Here is a 16201-nt window from a genome sequence, read left to right as displayed (position 1 = left end):
CCCCTATTACAGTGGGCCCATACTGCCTTACAAAAGTTATCAGCAGAGCAGTGAAAATGGAAGGGGTAGGGGGAAAGTGGGACTGCAACTCTTACAAATCCCAAAGCACCAAAGACTGGCATCAAACAGAGGCTTTCAAACGAAAACAAACACTGGAGGCTCAGTGATGAAATAGTTGTTACTTATTTGGTACAGAATGGACCCAAAAACTACAACACTGAGCAGCAGCCTACACCCTTTACAGCTGATTGTTTGTGGCACCATCCCCTATTGTATTAACAGAGCAGCTGGTAACAGCAGAAACCTTTTCTTTCCCATGTTGACATACCAGCTGCCATACTAATGCCTGTGTTCACTTCCCAGCTGTGGATATCTTTCCAGTTACAGAACTTAATTCACCCAGCCAATTCACCACGATCTTCTCCCACATCTTTATCCTCCTTTCAGCTTTCACCTATGATTCCACTCCCTTATGCACAGTTCTGACCAGTCCTTCCACCACGCCTTCATCCCACAACCCCTGCACAATTTCTGTCCAAACACACTGCTCTGACTCTGTCCTGTTCCACCTTCCATCCCTGCCCTCCACCCTGTGCCCACCCACCCTCACCCAGGTTGCATCCCACTCCTCCACACCACCAGGAATGAGCTGGAAGCACTAGGAAGAGTGGGGAATGCCTGTGCCTACACCAGAACAGCCTCAGTAGCTTGTAGTCCTCACAGGGACAGTGAAATACAGAACAGATGGGCACAGCAAGTCATTCACTGACAGCCCACAAGAGCCATGGGGGAACTCACAGAGCACACTGTGCCACCAAACTCTAAGGCCCCATTAAGCTGTGGCTTTTTTTGGTTTGGTTTTAGGTGTTTGTTTGTTTTTAAATCAAGACCAGAGGACTCCCATATTACACAGTCTGAGCTCAGTAACACAGCAGCAGTTTAGATTTCATTCAGTCATTCCCACTTTCCTTTTTCCACTCATTGCACTGGACTAACATCTCTCTAAAGAGAGAAAAGGAAGCCTTAAACATCCATGAGAGTATACAATTCACTGGATCTCTCTAATAAATTATTTCAGTAATTAGTGACCTCCATCAGTGTGTTTATGTGACTGTCTCCACATTTTAGCTACTTGTTCTTTCTATTTCTTTTCCCCATAGCTCAGAGAAACCAAGCACACTCAATATTCTTCCCACCAGACAGTACTTAGATGATATAATTAAGCCACCATTCAAGTTGTTTTGTGAAAGATAAAGAGATTGAGCTGTAATTAGGGAAGGCTTTCTAGTCTGAGAGATTTCAAGTACCTGAAACCACTTTCTATATTGCCACATTCAAGAAAAATGTCTGGTACACCCAGTTTATAGAGAGAGGAGTATATCCAGCCTTTGCACATATTTTGTGCAATAGGGAAAGCTGGCAAAGCTAACAAATTTGAGATTTAATCTTTTCTTAAAGTATTCTGAAACCAATAATGGAAGCAGCATTAGGTTCATGAGCTACATATATGCAATTCCTGCTCTTAAGCTTCTTTACTGGAAACTGATTGTACGTAGACGAGCACAAAAAATGAGAGGAAAATAATCTGCTTTTTTCCTGTTAAAACTCAGAATGTCACCTGTCATTACCCTGCTAATGCTGTTCTCAGAAAGAGCTGATCAGCCTCAAGCCTGGAAGAAAGCAAGTAGAAGAAAATGACTACTCAAACGGTTTTGGTCTGGCAAATTCTTAAGCCTTCAAAACTAGATACTGCAGCTTTGCTTAAATTGCATATTCATTTTTTCAAGCTGAATTTTATTCACTGCCTTTGAGATACACACTCCTTTTGCTGAAGGCCAGGCCAAGAGTAGATGTTAGCCAGCTCCAAAGGCTTACCCATTCAAGGTTCCCAGTGGGTCAAGGGCTCAGCAGGCACATGCCAGCCCTCTGCATGACTGGGCACTTTGAGGGTGGATCAGGGGAATAACTAATGACTCATTTATGGATTGCCTAAGGAAATGTATTCTTCAGTAGTGCAACACCTGGGTACACTTCACCACCACAAAGCAGCTATGTGAAAGGACAAGACTGTGCCTCTGGAAAACATCTGACTTTCAAAAGCTTGACTATAAACAAGCAGTCCACTTGTCCAGAAAAGGTTATGTTTGCATTCAGGTACTACAGAGGTTTGAATTGAAAGAAAAAAAAAAAAAGCAACTTAAAGATAACCCTAAGTAAGATGCTCCTTATTCTTGGTAACCAGCTCTGGCCTTGGAATTATGAGCTGAGGCTTCTCAAACAGCCAGAGGAGCCCCAAGCACTGGAATAGCACATGCCTTCCCATTTTCCCTCCTCCAGATGATCCAGCAAAAGAATACCAGTAAGCAGACAGATAAACTGACTGCCCAACAGAAAAAGAGATGATCAACATCAGATAATAATACCAAGCAGCTCTTTGGCACTGCATACTTCTGGATCATGCCAAGTTTTCTCATAGTTGGTTGAGAAGTCCTTTCAAGCCTTGTTCCAGTAAGGCAAGGTAGCAACAGCACCCTGCATTGACCCTGAGGAGTCCCAAAGAGCCAAGCACAGCATTTTTCCCCACCTTAGCACAGAGAAAGGTGACGAAAGGTGGTCAGGCAGGAAAAGTCACAGACAGTGAAGCATGAAGCCTTCCTCCCCCACCACCCTTTGCTGGTGGCCCACTGCAGCTGCCTTAGTCACCTCTGCTTTAAGGCAGCAGGAACGTACCTGCGAGTGCAGGCAAGTCCCCGCAGCACGCAGACACTGCCATAAAAGGCAACATTCCTGTTTGCAATCCGGGGGAAATTCTTTCCCAGGACTGCAAAGCAGCAGTCATTGGGATAGCTGGAATTCTTCTAATTGTGTATAGACAGACAACTCAAATAATGTGTTGAGCAACAGGAAACTGGAGCCGACCAAAGGGGCAAAGAGCTAGCACACACAAAGTGTAACTCTTGGGTACACTTCAAATCAAGAACAGTTTTAAATGCTGATATTCACTCTCCATATGATATTGACTTACGCCACCACGAATCAGAATTCAGTTGTCCAGGCAAGAAGCCACCTCCACTCTTTTTTTTTTTTTTTAAGGATCATTCAACATGGGCGTACTGCACTACTTCAGTCAGCACTTGCCTTTACTTCATTGTCAGTTGTGCAAGCAACCTACTCAGCAAAAGAGAATGTGCTGGGTACCATAAACTCAGTTGCTTATAATAACACAATCAAGAAACGCCTGATTAAAAGAAATCTGCATCTGCTTTTCAATCCTAAACAGAGTCACTTATTAAAAACAATCCAGAATAACAGCTCATTAGTTAATTATAGCAACAGTTCTGTATTTCAAACCAGCTGACAAGGAAAGCTTTTTAATCTAGGCTCTTCTTTAGCTCTCATCACCATAGTATTCAAGTGATCACAAGACACAGCAGCTTAAAACATCCAGAAATTCAGGAAGTAAAACATCCTTCAAATTTAAACTGTACAGCAGTATGGTATAATAAGATCAGTAGATTAATTTTACTATGTAAAAAATCCCATAATATGTAACTTATTCTTGACTTTCTTTAGTCCAAGAATAAAATACTGCATTTCAGACTGCTGAGTGCTTCTACATTAAAAACTTAATTAAACCAAAATTTGTTTTCACAAAAGAAACATCTTGCACATAGAAAGTACTCAACCAAATATACTATTGCAAAACAACAAGTCTGAATGAATGCTGAACTGCTGTGGTCAAATACATTGGCATAATTGATAAATTAATACAGCTCCAAACTCTTGAATTTTGTTTTAAAATGTTTTGGGATGGGAGAAGAAAAAGGTTAGGAGGCTAGAAGAGAATGTGCAATTTAAGCTCCACATCTCAGTCACAGAACATCCTACCAGGCCTTTATCACCCACTTCCTCTGCATGAGTGACTCTTGTTTCAAGCCTGTTCATCTCCATAAAAGGAGAAGTAATATAGCATTCACACAATGGTGACATCACCTCTGCAGCTAAGAGGAAGTGGAGCTGAAAGGCAGAGGCTTGGCTTGCAGTCCCCTGCCTATAGCTGACTCATTAAGGCTGAAAGCTCAACCATAGCTCCATGGTACCACCCTCCTGCTAACCACAGCGTCTGGCAGCCTGCAGCAGCCCAGCCCTCTCTGCATTCCCGTTACTGCTCCCCACAATGCCTGCAGCCCAGCTTGGGCTGGCCAACTCACAGAGCTGACCTGAAGCAAGAATTACTCTTAAATGCATCAACCATGCAGTAGTTCCAGCTCCTTACTGCCTCCTCAAACTTCTCTTCCAACATCAACATAATTTTACATCCCGTGTCCTTTCCTCAGGGCTCTTAACACAGGAGGAGCCCCAGGGACTTGACAAGCTGTGCTAAACCAAACAACCCCACTGGCATCAGACCTAATCAAACAGGTTCACTGGGGTGCTTTAACCTACATGCTGGCTTGAATAGGATCAAAAACACTCCAGGAGAACACCAGAACAGAGCCCGAGAACCTGGCTTTGCATTATCATTTAAGGAACGCATTATAAAGAAGTTTCAAAATGCTAATAAACTAGCATCAAGTACAAAAAAGAGAAATCAAATGAATAAGAAACAGCATATCCAAGAAAGCTCTCAACAATAGAGTTCAAAATGTTAAAAAAAAAGAAACAGGGAAAAAAAAAAAATCACTTGAGTTGGTAGGAATACTGCAGTGCCAAAATTCAGCTCTGCATTAGCTGAAGTGTGAAGACAGTCACAAGGAGAAAAATAAATTTCATTTTGAAAAATGAAATCTATCCTACTGGGTCAAATGCAAATATTTATTCCCCCAAGACATTTTTGGACTACAGGCCAAATCCCCTTCTCGAGCACTTCTTAACTGAATGTGGAGATAGCAGAAAACAAGTTGTAGGCTGTAATTTTAGGTTATGCAAATGTTTATGAAGTTCTGACAGAAAAGAAAAACTAGTATACATCCTGCAAAAAGCCCAGGCAGCTCATGATACTAAAACAGCAAACTGCAGGGAGACTGACAGCAGGGGCTGAACCATTACATAAGAGACTGCCAGAGAACTCCTGCTCTGGTTTACAGGAATGAAGCAAAAAGGGTGTGGTAACTACTAAAAACCAAGTGGGCAACCAGACTCTTTTTTAGCTCCCTGTTCTCTTGAAAACCGCATCTCGAGACACAGATTTTCAGAGCTGCATTTAGAAATCTCAAGTAATTCAAAGCATGTAAAACATTCCTTAAGAAAATAGAAACAATGTACACCTTTTCTTGCCATTTGCATCAAAACAAATATCCTCCTTAACTAGTATGCAAATTTCATGTTGCCATTTGAATCAGAAATTTAGACAAATCTGGAAAACACACACACTTGTGAAATCACGGGCTATATTCTTTTGGGTTCTAGTGGAAATAGAACTTGACCTTTACATGCAACTTGAAAGAGACGTGTGTCTCTGTGTAATCTGAGCAGGTCTGAATTGAGAAGCAGTCACAGAATATTGTATAGAAAAGAAAGATGCACTTTGGGACAGTGCATTAGATAGTGCAGCATAGCAGCCCAATGCTAAGAAGCAAGCTGAAATTATTTTGCAGCTAAAACAGAAGTGTTCTGCTAGCTAGGACACTTGGAGAAATATGCAACCATTTAAGAATCACAAATAAAACACTTGAAGGTCTATATTCTATAGAAGCAGATCTAGAGGACTGTCTCTTGTGAAAAATCACAAGTGGTCCCAAGGTGCCTGTGAGGATCTGCAACAACAAGTGATTGGTTTTACACCATCTAACACTGTTTCCTCCCTTAATGTAGTGAAGTTACTGTGCTACAGAATTTTAGCTTTTGAATACCAAACCCAGAGACTACCTAGCTCCCAAGCAAACACCAGCAAAGTGCTGGCTGCACAGGCTCCTCTGCAGACTAAGTCAAGATCAAGGAGATCAAGGTCAATCATTACTCAATTATTTTCAGAGTTTTGTTAGGTGAAACATTAGGAGCCCTCCAGTAACATGGAGAAAACTGGATAAGAGATGGAATATGTTCATTAGCTATGTGCTGCCTATTCCCTCTCCCACCTATCTTAGTCAATCAAACAGGCTGAGCTCTGTAGACCACAATAACCATACTGACCTAACCTATTACAGAAGTTTCAGATACTTTTCAGGGCATTAGACACCATGCTCCAGATACCAATGAAGTTTCTATCTTCTATTACTATCTGGCACAGAAAATTCTCTATGTGTGTTCCAAATAGACGAACAGGTGCTGTTTAACAGCTTTAGAATGTGTTTTTCTAAATTGAGGCCCTAGAGACTGTGAATTGAGGTAAAGAATGTACCTCTTCAGTATACATCTGCTGCATTAGAATAATGACTTGTTTGCTCAAGACACCACTCCATTTGCAGGCACTGTGCTTCAATCATTAGCACCAGAGGAGTAATTCTTCCAAAAGCAGATCTGAGGCTTCTGGCATCCACGTTACCCAGGGAACAGAAACATTAAGACAAATGGTTGTTTCCTCTAAAAGCAAGAGAGTTACACTTTTTTGAGAGTTTTGTTCTTGAAGCACAGGAAGTCTCTCCAGGTACCACATAGCAAAATAATGCTTTGATCTCATTTCTGAGAGTCAAAGTCTTGGGTCTGAGAAAGGAGGAAAAGAACCTCCAATAACAACAAACAGCAACCTACTCTGAACATGTCCTTCACCATTTTATTGCTTCAAGAAAGTACTTCTGGTGCAAATTAACAAAAAGCAATATAACCTCTTGGAATATCTAAGTGCCATGACACTTCTATCAATGGACTAACCAGAATATACAAAAAGAAGACCAAGCTCACCCACAGTCCATCAACCCAGATGCCTGAAAAGGGTTAAATAGTTTCTGGATTAGCTGAGGTTGGAACAAAACTCTCATCTTTCTCTCCCTTCCTGAACCATCCCTTTGAAAGGCCTGCTTATTCAAATACCATAAATTGACTGAAAACCAACCAAAAAAAAAAATTCCAAGTCCAAATCAATTAACACGCAAATCTTTTCCACTCTGTCAGCTTAAGAGATAACTATACCCTGTGCTGACAGAAGGCAGAGGCAAGTCAGCTTGCTATCCTTCTCCAGGCCATGAAGGATTCCCAGTCTTCAGGGCTCTGAAAGTAACCTAGGGAAGGCAGCCTAATCCTAAATGCCTCTGGCTCATGTGGAGCACCCAACCCTTTCATCTTCTATTCTCTGCTCAGATTCCTGCCATACCACTGGCTGCTGCACCAAACCTCCCCCACCGCTGAGCAAAACCGAGAAAGTGGAATAGGAATGTTGCTTTCCATTCCCCTCGAGGCTAGCCAGGACTAGAGACAGTGCAACAACCTCCTATTCACCCTCACTCCCAGTAGCAGACATTTGAATGCCACTGTTACCCTTTGCAACAAGGAAATGAGGCAATAAATAACCCTAAAACCATGTCTGGAGGTCTTGCTAGCACACACAGGTACATGTGAAGCCACACAGAAAAATCCTTCCCAACCTAGTTAAACAGATCAAGGCAGGCTAGTTCAAAAGCTAACTGGGAATGATATTCACATCCAACAAGCATTCCAGAAAGTCAACAGCAAGGTATCTCAAACTAGGCAAAGAAGAGCTGGGGTAAACCTCAAGACTGTCAATACTGCTGAGAATACTGCATAGCTAAAATTGTTCTGGGAAAGGTAAACACTCCAGCAGACCTCATAGCAACTTTCCCATGCTTGGAAAACAGAAGCAGGGCTGCTATTCTTCAGCTTTGTACAACAAAACTAGTCAAGTCTGGGATTTCTGAGTTTTAGACATCATCCAAGCAGTGGTCTGGTCACCTCTTTTCAACAGGAAAGAAAATATCCACATAGATTAATCACTAGCTCTGAACCACCATCAGACCAAAGAAAATCACCTTTCCCTTGCTGCAGAATTGCAGCTGATTGGATATCTTCTGTCACATACTGATATACCTGGCAGGGATTAAGGACATGCACTCTTAAGTGGTTTAACTGTTGTCTGTAAGGGAAAAGGGCTTCTTCAGTCTCCTTACAACACTGTCAAAGAAACTATTTCTGATTCTGTGTAGACAAGATTTCTTTCTAGGGAACAGTAACTTCGGCACAGTTAAATCAATAGCTTGTTTAACAAAAATACAAATTAGTACCTGAGCCAACAAGGAGTGGGCAAGGAAGAGAAGAAAGCAGTAAAAGAAGCAAAAGTGTAATGAGGTATATAGACATTCTGCCAGGTATAATATAGGTGGAGCATCTGCTCTTGTCCAACAGATGTACCTAATATTTCCTGATAGTAAGTTTTATTCTTAACAGAGTAAGAATTTAACCAAACAACTCTTGACAGTAAAGCGACGACTGACCATCACACTTCAAAATATAGATTATACTAAGCTTGTTCCCCCAACCAGATTGTACATCTGGGTTTTAAGCTGGCTTTTGTTAAAAGCCTCTGTCAAACAATACACATAACCTGTCCCACCTACAGCTATCTCAATACATGGGCTCATCACAGAGCTGGAAAATTTGCTACCTCAGTTCTCCTTGCCTGCTTCTCTGAACCCCGTGCATTCACACCAGCCTGTCCTGTATGTCAAATTTAGCTCTCACCACACTTTCTGCAAGGTTCTTCAATCCACTAGAGCAGGAGAAATCTATTCACCTGAACACAAAGGCTGGTACCTAGTAGTGTCTGTAAGCAAGGACAATAATGCCTTTTGATAGCAGTGAGTTGTTATTCTACAGTGTTTTGACTGCAACCTTGATTTGTGATTTCAACAAGAGTCATTATCTCAGTCAGCACTCACCTTGCATCATACTCCTGTAGGCTGTGTCTGTGATGGCATAGATATGAGGGGGCATTTCATGTCTCTTTTTGCCTTTGTACATCTCCACTATTTCTTCTGAGTATATGGGCAGGTTCTTGTAAGGATTGATTACCACGCAGAACAGGCCTGAGTATGTCTGGAAAGAAAATACCCCAGCAAATAAAGACAGGAATTAAAAATGTTGTATGGCTGCACATTTTAACAGTACATTACTTGGAAAAACAAACAAACCAAACAGTGCTTTTTTAAGTATTTCTCCCAGTGATGTCACGTGGGATGCTACCCACTAATATTAGAATCTGAGGAACAGCTAAAGTCCTATCACCTTGACCAGTACTCAACTTTTCCATGTGTGCACTGAGCATCAACTGACCCATTAGTCATGCTGATATCACTAGCCTGCTCCCTGGCTAATTAACAGTCCACTAGAACTGGTTTTTCTTCCTTTCAAAGCTCCTATATTCGAGTCAAGTGCCATTTCATTGTATAAGGTAGGTGCTTAGCTCCTACATTTTATGATGTTCTGCCTCATGCTTGATATAGATTCATCTAGCAAATGATCACTAAACAAAATAAAACTTCAAGCCAAAAGAGTTACTCAAAGAAAAATAACACCACTGTACTCCTAAGAGGTTTTCAAGACTGCTGGACTATACTTAAGTGAGTGCTACCCCTTTTCTGAATGGGAAGCTGGATTTGACAGCCTTCTGAAGACTCTTCAAGCCCAAGCACTTTCATGATTTATAGTGTAGTGAGTGCGACTAGATCTAGATTCAAATTGTAAGGTCAGTAATGTATAGTATGTTCAGTATGAATGCTTAGAATGTTCAGAATAGTTCTGAACCAGTCAAAATAGAAAACAATTCTAAAGTAGTCCATGCAAAAAGAGTCAGCAATATATGCCAATCATATGCTAATTCATATCAAATGGTTAATTCATTGACCTATGACAACAAACTTCAATTTCTCAATTGGTTTCCACTGGCTTAAATTGTATAGTTCTAATGGAATACCACTGTCAAAACACTTCCAGTGAAAATATTATACTTCTTTAAAAAAAAACCAAAACCAAAAAACCCCAAACTTTGAGATCTGAGTACCTAAAAAAAAAGGAAAAGCCCAAGCTTTTTACTTGCAAAGGGAATAGGAAGAGCAGAGGCTTCTAAGATATTTCCTAGATAGTCTAAGAATAGCATTCCAAGCCCTGCTCCTGGGGTTTAGAGCTATCCTAGTTCCCCGTCAACTTTAGAAGCAGCTGTTTGAAACATCTGGAGATGAGCAGCTTTCTACAGCAACTTGCAGTGCTACCAGAAGACAGCACATTTGGCAATTTTTATTTTTATTGCCAACATCTCTTCTATGTTTGCTCAATAAAGAAAGAGTGCTTTGGAGTGGTAAAGAGTTCTCCACAAGGAGAACAGAGAGTACTTAATCAGATTTAGCTCCTTAGCTAGATAAAGGTAAGGATTAGACTGCAGTGATCAGAAGGGTGAAAATAGCATCTACTACACAGTTTGTGGTCTCATATCCAAACTTTCTACATTGCTGGCTTAACATTAAGGAACTAGTCCACTCTTATATGCAGCAGATGTAGACTAGATTCAGACAGATGTCCTCCAGGAAACAAATTTTTCATTGATATTTAAGGATCCTTTTCCACATCCCAGTATAAACGATCAGAATATGTTTCCAGACCTACTCTCTTTTTCCCTCCTTTTTTTTTCCCCATTCATTTTTAAAAAATATTTGAGGAATATTTGAATAGCTTACAGAAAATACTAAATGTCTTTCCAAAGTGGAAAACTATGAAAGTTGGCTAAAAATCTTTTGGCATAGTACTTCTAAAGTTCCAGGAAGCTAAGCTTCCATGAGACATTCTAGTCAGGTTAGGTTTCAGGTAGTGCTTGAAGGGAACAGTTTAAGGAGTTTACAGAAACCAAGCTGGCAGTGCCAGTTCCTTTTGTCTCAGCTTTAGTTCTCTGACAGCACTTGCACAGCACAGAATAAAAGCTGAAAGTCTGAGTTGTGCTTTCCTGACCTTTGACTACACTAGTGGAAGACAGAGCTGGGACCAAGAGACAGAAAGGACTCAATGCAAGAGCAGAAATGTTCACAGTGCTCACAAGTCCACAAGGAACATAGAGCTTTCTCATCTGTATATGTGTGACTCTTCATGGCTGTGACTGCTGACAAATTAGAATTGTTGCTTTTCAAGCAAGCACAGTGCAGAGATCTGAAGCAATCCTATGGATGAGAGCAGCAGTTTAGAAAAGAGAAGACATTAATTTCACTCAAGAGTGATGAAGCCATGAGGCAAGTAAGCAAGAAGAAGCCACCACCTTCTTCCAGCATTGTGGCTGCCAGGAGAAATACCTACGGAAAGTTTCCATGCAGTAGAATGATCTCAGCCATGTGAAGGGATATAATAAATTATAAAGTTGCCTCTAATAAAAAGAGGCAGCTAATCATGGCTGGGATAGGCAACTGAGTGAGACCACCATGTCACAACTGCTGGACAAGCCCACTGACAGAGCTTCATATAGGAAGCAAGTTGAGTTGTATTAAGAAGCAGAAGCTGCCAGCCCTACCACAGGGAAGACAAGAGTCATCTTTAACTTACTGAAGCACAAGACTTACATGCATAAATCACTGAATTGAAACCAAGGCTCCAATTGAAAGGCTCATCTATTATAAGCATAGCTGGCTTGGAAATCTGTACTTTGTGTCAGACATTACTATCTCAAAATAGAATTCTGGCATTACCTTTCACTAACTATTTCAAGTGACATACATGCCAAACTGGAACTAATTTTATTTTTCTAACTGCTAAACTAGCTCTGAGGAGTTGAAAGGACCATCTGCAGCATGGCACAAAGCTGACAGCATTAGAAAATTTATTCTCCAGTAACTGTAAACTTCAATAAAGTAACTGGAACGTGCAAGATTGTGTTTTGAGTTTCACACTGAATACAAACAAAGGAGTTCAGGTAAGCAAAACAAAAGCTGAAAATGATCCTTTGATAAAGGATTCCAAAGAGAAAGGGTTAATATGAAAGCATGGAAACAGCAAACTGGTGTTTGGAGTCAAGCTCTTAGTCCTTGAACTGTTTGATACTCCCCACTCAAAATTTGCCTGAACCAGCAATAAGATTTCCCCCTTCAAATTACAAGATGGAAAGACAGGAAAATAAAGTTTTTTAAAAAAAAAAAAGGAAAAAGGAAAAAAGGAAAAAAAAACTCATAAAAACACACAGCCCTGTTGCCAAATAAGAGAAAGGACAAGAACAGAACTAAATTATGCTTATGATCTTTCCAGAGACATTTATGCTGGAGATGCATTGCGTGTACTCCCTTTCTTCAAGCGGATTAATGATCAACTAACAGCCACTCCAATGAAAGTATTTTAAGCCTTCCCATTAATCTTCTGACTTGCTGAGAACTGCTGACAGGTGAGATCAGTCCATTTCACAAGTGCACAGGAACACAGTTTTGGCAAGACTAAGATTCTGTAATAGAGAATTACTATGCAAGGTTTACTTGAGTGAAGGGTGTGGGGATTTTTTACAAAAAATCTTACAATCTTCTTACAATCCAATTAGAAGAACACAATTTATTAGTCACAGACCATGTCTGAAATTTCAGATGGTATCTTGCAAGATATATGGAACAGCCCATTGCACAGCTGCAACAAACCTTGAGACACTGCTGAATTATTTTCAACAATTATTATATAACCTAGCAGTGTTTCCTATTCTAAAAATGGTACACGTGATCTTGCATATCCTATTTCATCTGAATACCAAGATTCTTCCCTTTGAGAATAGATTTTGACCAACAGTAGAAGGAATTGATAAATACAAGAATAATTAACTACATCAACCTCCAACCACACTAGCTCTCAAATTTTGACATCAGACTGTGGGAGTCAGACTAAATTTATGTAAGCCTTGCATCCTTCAGATATCCTCTGATAATTTCTCCAAGAGTCATCTGTATGCCTTCATGCCACTCCAGAAGAGCCACAGACACAGCACTAGTAAGTCACAAGTTTCTCCCTTGTGTTCACCTACACAGACATTCTTCAAGGACTCTATTAATATACATGTTTACATATGGAATTTACTCTTTAATCCATTTTATGTTATTAGATCTTCTAATATACTGTGAAGGAGATTTCATAGTGCCTGAAGTACTGAGCAACCAGTATTTCTACACCCCCCAGGATTCTGTCTCAGGCAGCCCCATTATAATCCTGTAAGCAGAGGCTAGTCAGAGTGAACAAAGTACACTGGTTCCCATTTTAACCAGTCACTGCACCCAAATTTTACATTACCATTGAGTTTAATAATTATTCTATAACTGCAGAGTATTAATAAAGTAGAAACTAGTATGACCAACATCTGCTGGCTAAACATAGGCAACATGAAGAGGCAAATCAGAAGGGAAATGAAGAATCAGGTCAAGGTTTCAAAGTCTCCTTCCCCACCTTTCCCTATTTATTGCCTTTGGAACTCAGGGAAGTGGCTGCTGCCTGCTCCATTGGGTATGACCCTTGGGCCCATAAATGGCATCTGTTATTTACAGAGCAATAAGAACCTCTGCTCTTGTCCATTTTGGGATGGAAAGAAAAAGGGACCATTTCCTATCTGTAAGTACATGCAGGCACACATGTTCCTTCTCTAGTAAGATGCTCTGAGATCCAGAATTTTTGTGACACAAAAGGCTTGGCACTAGCGTTCTTTCCCACTGAAGCTCCAGACATGGAAAACACATTTCAGATGCTGGGTGGATTAGGACTGTGCTTTTATTACTATTATTTGGTTCGGTTCAGATCAGACTCCCTGTTCACCACTATCCAACTGCTCCTGCATCTTGCTAAAAGAAAGTTAAAAGGCATTCAAAACATCCTGCAAACAAAGACATTAAAACATTAAAGGCAGATTTACCATAGCATTCCTTGAAAGCTTCAACATTAACTAGAGGGGGATTGGCATAGTTGAGTGAAAAAATGTTAAGTAGAGGGAAGAAGCTCAGTCACATGGCAAGTCGTATATAGGGGCAATGAAAGGTTAACATACACATGTAGGAGCAGAGCAATTGAAATAAGTTCACATACTATGTAATTAAGAACTCCTACCCCAACAGACAAGATTACTTACATAGATCAGTCCTGAGTAGTATCTCTCCTTCAGGTTGTGAAGCACAGAAGCCTCATTCAGGCACGTCAGCTCTGCCATGTCTTCTACTTTAGAGAATTTGGGAGGGTTCATCTTCTGGATGTCATCCTTATTCACTTTCACTTTCTTTCCATTCTCTGCCAGTTCCACGATGGCTTCATCTCCTACTTCTTCCTTCAGGCTGGCTGCCTCAAACCCGTTCTTCTCTGAGGGAACCCATACCAGCTTCTTAGCTGCCCAGTCAGCCTGAGTCAGGGGGTTATTAATGATGTTTTTGTCCACATAAAGATACTTATCTGCGTCTCGTTGCGACATGGTGGTTTACAATTGAGGACCTGTGAAGAGAGGGGGGAAAGAAAAAGAAAAAGGATATTTTTAAAGCCCCAAATCGCCTTGCAAATTCCTAGAGGCAGACAGGCACATGCTTAGTACTCTGAATCCCTGGTCATCAGAGCATGCTTCTCCCTCCTTTAGTTGCATGTTAGTAAGCACTGCTGAAGTTGTCAAACTTCCAATAAGGCCAAGGTTGTGCTTGCCAAGAGTATGAAAAAAAAAAATCCAAAAAAAACCCAACCAACAAACTAGCAAGCAGTTTAAAAAAAACCCAAAACCTACAACAAAACACTGACCGTTAAAGCATTTGGAAGCCATTATTTGGCAGAAAAGAGGAAGCACATTAAAGTGGCAAGCATCAAACAATTTGTGCCAATCCTCATAGCATCAGACACTATGTCAGTAACATTCAGATCAAGACTAACCCTTCACTGCTCTACTTGGTAGAGACATTGGCTCAGAAATATAATCATTTATGTTTAGTTTATGTTTATACACTTTTACTTTGTATCTCCTTATTCTGATAATCTATAAATCAAATACTACAACTTCTCAAAAATGTCAGCTACCAGTCCAGACAATGAGGTGCACTTTGTTTCTAGAAGATAGCAGTAATTTGAGGACACTATTAGATACTTTCCATCAGAGGCAGACTCAGGCTGCACGCTCAAAAAATGGCACCCTAGATTCAGTGCTTCATCAAAACCAGAACAGTACCGCCAGGGATTTTCCAGTTTATAAGGCAGCAATTTTATTAGTGCCATTCAAAAGTCCTTTCAATCAGAAAAGGGCTGCATGCGTCAAGGCTCATTAACCATGTAACAGCAGCCTCTTTACAAGATCCCATAAACATTACTTCTTGAATTCTTCCTCACAAAGATACCAGTGTCCTCAATATATGTTTTGCATCGCTTGGATAGAAACTAGAGCTCTTTAGCACTCAAAGAACAAGAAATGAAAATACGAATACTCATGTCATAGAAGGCTGTCAGAAGTTATAGGGATAACTTTTCTACAGAATTCATATTTACAAACCAGCTGGTAAATCAAGTAAGTAAAGTCTGACTATGCATACTGCAGACAAAAAAAGTATTGAAAGCAGGACAGAAGCAGCTCAATTCCCAAAACATGCATGAGAGCAACAATGGATGTAGAGTCCCAGCATTAGCAAACAGTGAATGAAGCCAGAAAAACATCAGCCATAATAATGATGGGCACAAATGCCCACACCAGTCATTTGTAATAGTGTAGGGAAATTCCTTTCAACAAATGTAGCACTGTAAGTGGTATGTAACTGTGCCAGGGACTGTATGGGTAGCTGTATAGCCACAGTCAAAAATTCTTCAGCACACAAAGAGAAAATTACTTGATAAATAATCACTTCCTTTAGCTTAGAGTTTAAAATCTTTGTCTTAAGCCTTACAGGATATGCCAAGCAGCTATTCCACATTTGACCTTATCTTTCCTTCCCCACAGGGTCACTGACACTTCCACCTCAACCACAATGGTGATTCTCAGAGCAACTCCTCCCTGGCTTTTCGTATTATACTGAAAAGCTAGATTTTAATGGATACATGATGAAGAGATTTGGTGCAGAGATAAGATGCAGCATCTGGAAGCTGCCATAAAAAACTTGAGCTGTCGGGAGAGCTCCAAGACCATTCTATAACAGCAAGTCTGACAGAGTATATATGAAATACAGAAGACTAACAGTCAGAAGATATTAGGATTTCATGACACTGCAGAGTATCATCTGCAGGTTGTGGTCAAAGGGTTAAAAAAAGGGAGTGGAGGGAAAGAGGGGAAAAATAAAGAAAAAAAAATTCAATTGTGCTCAGAGTT

At 40.5% G+C, this 16201-nt stretch overlaps 1 protein-coding gene across 2 annotated transcripts in view; it reads right to left on the bottom strand.

Annotated features, from left to right (window-relative positions):
* The window catches only part of MYH9 (myosin heavy chain 9), a 68535-nt gene that overhangs the window by 38710 nt on the left and 13624 nt on the right, over nucleotides 1–16201 (bottom strand). For both annotated transcript variants that reach the window (XM_085048873.1, XM_085048874.1), the window contains exons 2-3: nucleotides 14009–14361; nucleotides 8829–8985 (exon numbers count right to left, since the gene is read on the bottom strand). In XM_085048873.1, coding sequence (XP_084904999.1) covers nucleotides 8829–8985; nucleotides 14009–14341 — 490 coding nt within the window. In that variant the 5' untranslated portion in view covers nucleotides 14342–14361. The remainder of the gene's footprint in view (nucleotides 1–8828; nucleotides 8986–14008; nucleotides 14362–16201) is intronic.

This window comes from Lichenostomus cassidix, chromosome 1Aa (genome assembly GCF_008360975.1).
Source record: "Lichenostomus cassidix isolate B80296 chromosome 1Aa, HeHo_3.0, whole genome shotgun sequence".
Lineage (NCBI taxonomy): Eukaryota > Metazoa > Chordata > Aves > Passeriformes > Meliphagidae > Lichenostomus > Lichenostomus cassidix.
This window is presented reverse-complemented; position numbering and strand designations above follow the sequence as displayed.